This window comes from Nicotiana sylvestris, chromosome 3 (genome assembly GCF_000393655.2).
Source record: "Nicotiana sylvestris chromosome 3, ASM39365v2, whole genome shotgun sequence".
NCBI lineage: Eukaryota > Viridiplantae > Streptophyta > Magnoliopsida > Solanales > Solanaceae > Nicotiana > Nicotiana sylvestris.
The window spans coordinates 104,979,725-104,986,814 of NC_091059.1; the positions used below are offsets into that span (position 1 = coordinate 104,979,725).

The 7,090-nt window shown below is 35.8% G+C and overlaps 1 protein-coding gene across 1 annotated transcript; it reads right to left on the minus strand.

The window, feature by feature from the left end:
• Positions 1-541: 541 nt before the first annotated feature.
• On the minus strand, positions 542-4,735 carry LOC104225951 (peroxidase 4-like; the record flags this gene model as incomplete). The annotated part of the gene is made up of 4 exons (XM_009777826.2): positions 542-1,489; positions 3,742-3,889; positions 4,527-4,547; positions 4,640-4,735. Coding segments are annotated over 4 exons (660 nt in total), but the record flags the coding sequence as incomplete, so codon positions are not given.
• Between the last annotated feature and the right edge of the window lie 2,355 nt (positions 4,736-7,090).

Below are 7,090 nucleotides of genomic sequence, written 5' to 3' on the forward strand. Positions count from 1 at the left end.
GGAGCCAGAGATTTTTCCCAATCCAATTTTCTGGGAGAGCCACCAAAACTAGTATATCTATATCCCTTGCAAGAATTACGCCTAGTGGTTAGGCATTGAAGCTACATATTTTGCCCCCTCATGTTTTTATCGTAAAGTTTTGGTTTGATTCTTCGGTATTCGAAAATTGACGGACTCGACAAATATATTGCACATTCATTTTGGGCCGGCTCAGTAAAAGAGTAAAACACTTAATGAATACTTGACCATAAACACCACGAGACTTCTATCCAAAATTAAGATAAAATATTGTTTGGGTTATGACAGCACCACTATCACTTATGCGCAGGTTGTTTACCACTAAAGGTAGAGGGAGGGATTTTAAAGATTTTTCTTCATGTCACATTTTTCCTATGTCACATCTCACATGAGATGGTCATATGAGAGAAAATGTTTGAGCACTCTACCATAAAATTCAAAAGTATAACGACTACTGAGTCCAGTTTGTCTTGGAAGTTTTAACAAAAATATGTATTTTATTCATAAAAATCAAACACGACACAAATATAGCACATTGCAAGTGTAGAAAAAACTGGCACTTTAAGCTGTAACGGAGTGACAGCCATTAAGCCTACAAATCAAGAAACAAAACTAATATCCCGTTTGGCCAAGCTACAAAAATCAGCTTATTTTGAAAAGTGTTTTTTTTTCAAATGTACTTTTGGTGAGAAACAGTTTGTGTTCGGCTAATTAGTTTGAAAAACACTTCTGAGCTGCAATTAGTGTTTGGCCAAACTTTAAAAAACTGCTTTTAAGTGTATTTTTATCAAAAGTGTTTCTCAAAAAAGTGTTTTCGAAAAGAAGCTACTTTTTTCTGCTTCTCCAAAACTGCTTCTGCTTCTCCTCAAAAGTAATTTCTTTTTCCTTTCAAAAGCTTGGCCAAACGCCTCAATTTTTGGCCAAAAGTGATTTTAGCCACAAAAGAAAACACTTTTGACCAAAAAAAAGCTTGACCAAACAGGCTATAAAATTGAGAAGTCAAAATAAAAAAGAACACGAGAAATAGAAGATTCCAAATCAACAGATTTTCATATAAGCAAATTAAAGAAGCAAAATTAGTTGATCCTCTTGCAATTCTTCCTGATCTCTCCTTTAGATCCAGTAAGGGGACGGATGTCACCCATCTTAATCATGGCAGTCACCAAATCAGTAGCGAAACTGCTGGGGTTGTCGCTGTATGATTTCACAGTTGAATCGGCCGATCCGCCGTTGAAGAGCTGCTGATCAGAGTGGAGCAAACCCTTTTTGCTTACAAGGTTTATGAAATAATGGTTGTCCAAATATGTAGGAGTCTGAAGATCAAGAGGCGCCAAATTGTCGTCCCCTGAGCCTAAGTTTTTTGGGCAGTTGTTTTGCCTGGTTTTTGTTAGTGATGAATCCAAGTTATTGGTCTCGTTGAATCTGCGTCCCCTGAAACTAGTGCACCTTGCTTGTCCAATGGTGTGAGCTCCTGACAAACATAACCACAAAATTGCCTATTAGAAAGAATTTGAGTAATTTGTTTATATCTGTCATACCGGGCAATTTAAAAAGATGTGTGGCCTAAAATCAATTTTTAATCTGGGGCCTTGCAAAAGAAAAAAATAATAATAATTCATTTATATTTTTAATTAAAATTTATTTTTCTACTTTTTTAAAATGTAAAGTTGTTAATAGTTTCTTTTTATTAATAATACTCCAATTTAATATCTCCTAAGATATTGTTGATCTTAGATAATAGAACCATATTCAAGAAGTTGAGTGATTTCAAAATTATTTTTGATGTTCTAATATACTTATTGAAACGTTTGAAACCTGAAGGGAAAAAAAATGCAAATATAGTTTTATTCAATAATATTCTTCCACTCTTGTTTTTTGTATAGAAAAAATAAAACTCTTTTCTTTCTACGGAGAACAATATAACTTTTAATTGGAAAAAGAGAATCACTCCTCTAAACATTTGTCGCGAAAATAAACTTTTTATTAGTTAAATTTTACGATTAACATAATTAGTGAAGTACCTATATTATTATTCCCCTTTTACATTATTCACTAAAACATGTAATAAACTTTAGAATCCGTTTTTTTATCTTTAATAGTCCATGTCTTATTTTTTATCTTTACCTTTTATAAAATATTTTATTTTTTTATTTTAAAATACTCAATATATTTAGACCCTACCTCTAAAAATTAATGTGAGATATATATGATTCAACTTACCTTAATTAGATATATTGGGTTCGAGTCATGTGGTTAAACAAATCCTGTAAAAATGTGTTATCTCTTTTACTAGGCCTTACGCGTTACGAATCTAGATTAGTCGGAATCTCAATACAAATACGTGTAGAAATCAACAACAACAACAACAACAACAACAACCCAGTGTAATCCCACAAGTGGGGTCTGAGGAGGGTAATATGTACGCAGACCTTACCTCTACCCGAGGGGCAGAGAGGCTGTTTCCAGGAGACCCTCGGCTCAAAGAGGCAACAAGAGACACTATATTAGTACTATCAATAGACTCATAATAAAACAACATAAAATACCATAAAATCCATAACATAACATAAATACCATAAAAAACAAAGTAACAGCAATATAAGAGATATAGGAAATACGAGAAAGATGTAAGGTATTAATACACAGAAGATAAAGCCCATCATCAGTAGTTGATCAATAGCATCCTAAGACTAATTCCTAACTGGCTAGTCTCACTCTAGTGCGCTGTAAAAAAGACATCACAATTTCCCCTAACCTACAACCTTAATGCTCGATCTCCACAATTCCCTGTTTAGGGCCATGTCCTCAGTAACCCTAAGTCGCGCCATATCCTGCCTGATCACCTCTCCCCAATACTTCTTAGGTCTCCCTCTACCTCTCCTCGTACCCACCACCGCCAGTCGTTCACACCTTCTCACCGGTGCATCAGTGTTCCTCCTCTGAATGTGCCCGAACCATCTGAGTCTTGCTTCCCGCATCTTGTCCTCCATGGGGGCCACACCCACCTTCTCTCGAATATCTTCATTTCTAATCTTATCCTTCCTTGTATGCCCGCACATCCACCTCAACATCCTCATCTCTGCAACTTTCATCCTCTGGATGTGTGAGATCTTCACCGGCCAACACTCGGTCCCATACAACATAGCAGGCCTAACCACTGTCCTATAAAATTTACCTTTCAGTAACAGTGGCACTTTCTTGTCACACAGGACTCCCGACGCTAACCTCCATTTCATCCACCCCACCCCTATACGGTGTGTGACATCCTCGTCGATCTCCCCGGACCCCTGAATAAACGACCCCAGGTACTTGAAACTACCCCTCTTAGGAATGACTTGAGAATCAAGTCTCACTTCCACTCTCGCTTCCGTCGGCTCTGCCCCAAAAAACCCTTACTTTATTGGCTTGACCCTTGGACCGCCCCTGCGGTCCTAGTATAAAGAATATTTGCACGATGAGTATTGTACCGGGTTACTCTAGTTACGGAAAAGGATCATATTAGCTCATGTTATACTTTTCAACATTATTTATCTTTGTGGTTGCCCTTTTAAAGTCAAACAAATACTCTTGTCTACCTTTAAAAGGACAGGTGGGGGGCATCTGTTTATCCGGGTTATTAGCCAACCCATACCCATAAAAGTAACACATCTACCCGGCAAATATGACCTTGTTGCGTTATTTTTAAGAGGTGTTTTTGAAGAGATGCGCTAGAAGAGTACGAACCAGATAAGGCAAGCATATCCTTGGTGGAAAGGCCAACAACACTGAAGCTAGAGATGAGACGGTTAAGGTTAGAAGTTGGGGGAGGAATGCTACTGTTTGCAGAAGCTTGGCTTGTTGTTCTGGCACCTCTTCTTCCTAATTTTACATCCTGTATACAGTTAAAACCGGGCCTACCCGATTTCACTATTTGATCGAGGCCAGGGAACTGCATCGAAGGTCTGCCTCGTAGTGGATTAGGCCAAAGTACGAAGACAAGGTATCGAGTTCGAGGATCTAGGTGCCTGTTGAAATCGAGATCAACAACGATCGAGACCTAATATGGCAGACTTCGAGCAAAGCTCAATAATGAAAAAGCGAGATATCTGCGACCGGTCAAAGATCATGACGGAAATTCCGGAACAAATCAAATCAAGGGTGATTGTTTAGGCTAATCATGGGCTTTACCTTCGTAATTAGAATTGTACCATAGATAAGATTTCTCTGCTATATAAAGAGAGTTCTGATCATTTTGTAGACACCTTACATTCACGCATATCAAAGCGATACAATACTTTCTAGCTTATATTCTTATTCATCATATTGTTATGTTTCTAACTGTTCTTGCATCGATCAGTTCGAGGATATTCAAACTCGAGGGCTGAATTCCGTCCAAACACTGGTTTGCTTAACTTTATTATCGATTTCTACTATTACACTTTACGTTTATCAATTAGTATTAGGTGGAATCACGTGTCCTTAAAACCACATTATAAGTTTAATTATTATCCAATTTTAGGGGTAAACACATCCCAATTAGGCTCTCCAAGCTACATTATATACAACAACAATTTGCGTTAGCAGAAAATTCAAAAGGAGGTTTACAATGAAAATTGTTGTATTAATAACATCAAGAACTTACAATGACAACAGAGTCTCGGGCAGTAACGGCCAAAATATCAGCACAAGAGACGACACCAGGGCACACTTTTTCAACGGCGGATTTGATATCGTCAATAAATTTAAGTGACGGATACAAAATTCATCGACCGGGTTTATACATAAAAACTTATAAACTTACATAGAGAGATATTAGCAAACTCAAAGTCGAGTCATGAATTCTATCAGAGAAATTATTTTATATATTTAGTACAAAAATATTTTTTCTCTACTTGGTCTGTTCAATATACACTAAGTATACTAGCACAAGAAGTTAGAGTAAAACCACTCACATAATCAAGATAAATTACACGTTAATATTATGTTACCATCGTTAAGATATTTTGCCCATTTTGTCCAATAATATCTTTGATTGTGAACATAATTTTATTAATTATGAGAACCGAAGATTAAACTTATGTGCATGAGCTAAGACTTCATACACTAAATCGTCTACTACATAATTAAAGGACATATATGTAACAAATGATCTATTTAAAATATAATAATTTATTGAATTAGATAATTAAATAAATAATAATTCCATAAAAAATAAAACATAATATTATAGATAAACTGCATGATTAATATTATATTCCAACATTTGAAAGATGTCAAATATTTGACACGTCTCAAATTAAAACAATGTCATATAAATTAAAATTTTGAAACCAATGAAGTATGTTTAATGAAGTAAGCTTTTCGTAATTCAGTGAAGGAATATATATACATTATTAACTGCTAAGTGGAACTCGTAAATTGACTATCAAAACTAATACTTGGTACAATATTGTTCGTATTTTACCACTTAACATGTGTCAATTCAAAATTCTCGTGATTCTCTTTCCTATTCCACCTCGTGAATTGTGGGGAACTTGACATTTGATCAATCTACTAAAGTACTCCTTTGTTAGCTGTTGGTTGACTGGGTCTGTTTTTCCTTTTAAAATCAAAAAGCTAATATAATAAGTCAACATTGTTAGATCCGTGGTTATCCTGTATTTGTAAATAATAATTTTGAAAAAAAAAACGTTATCTTATAAACGTAAATTTAAATGATACAGAAATTAATTCGAGCCCACTGAATTCACAATGTTTCCTTAAGGAATTTATTCCCCTTCTAGTACCCAAGGTTATAGATTATTTCCTTCCAGGATAGAACGAATTACACAGTGGTGTAGCGGTACTTCAAACTCCAGTGTTTCAGCGAACACAAAGTTCGGCATCAAATCACACTTATGGATGCTTTGTTTGTAGTTAAAAACAATGCAGAATAAGGAGGACAACTCAGAAGTCGAATGGAAATTCTGAGAGGAAGAAATACAAAGTATAGCCAATGTTGAATTCTTACTGAAGAGAATATCAGATTGCAATTCGTTTTTCCAGTGTATACGCAGTGTATACAGAGTATATATCCAGTATATACAAAGTGTATATCTAGTGTATACAGAGTGTATATTAAGTGTATACAGAGTGTATCGAGTGTTTTTTCCGATGTGTTCTGCTTTCTCTCCAACTTATGCTCTATTTATAGCAGTTATTTGAGAGAAATCTGCCCCCTCAATGGTGCAACAAGCACTAGGCTATCATGGAGGAAGCACTTACATGGTGGAATGTACACTTGCTTGGTGGGAGGAGCACTTACACCATTGTGGGAGGTGCATTAGGCTGCTTATTGCTTAGTGTTGCAATACAATACACGTATTGGAAAACATCTGTTACAAACACGGATTATATCACGTTAATATTCACTATTAACAAATAAATTTGGTCCAAAAAATCAATCAATCGATCGATCATTTGACCAAATCCGAATCCAAATCCCATTTCCCATTTACTCTAATTTTAAGACTATTTCATCTTAAACAAAAACTCAACAATCCCCCACATGAATGGGGAATGGCTATATCATGGAAGTATGCATGAAAAACTTGTGTGATTTGCAAACAAGAATTAATTGCATCTGGATAAGTAGGTTTCCCTTTGAACTTTCCGTAGTGAACTTATGTCGGATATACTCGGTCAATCGGTAGATTTGATATCTTTGAACCGTCGAACTTTAGTGTATACCTAGACAACCATAAGTCACACAATCAATCCCTTAACCGTCTTTGGTTCTCATTGTTGTGTTCGTTTCAGCCATGAACACTGCCTGGTTTCATAAGTGCGTAGAGAATTGGCCTTGCAAAATTCTCCTTGAAGCGGCTAACACTTCACACATACATAGGTGATTCCTAAACGTGTCATCTCATAGATACACTATTTGATATACCCTGTATCAAATTTAGAAATCATTAAAAAGCCTTAATGCTTTATCCTTGGTACTGAACATTGTCTCATCACGAGAATGGACTAAAACAAATTTTGTTGACAATGTTGAACCGTCATTAATGACTTTGTTTGATCTCCTTGAACCTAGATCTTGGGATCTCCA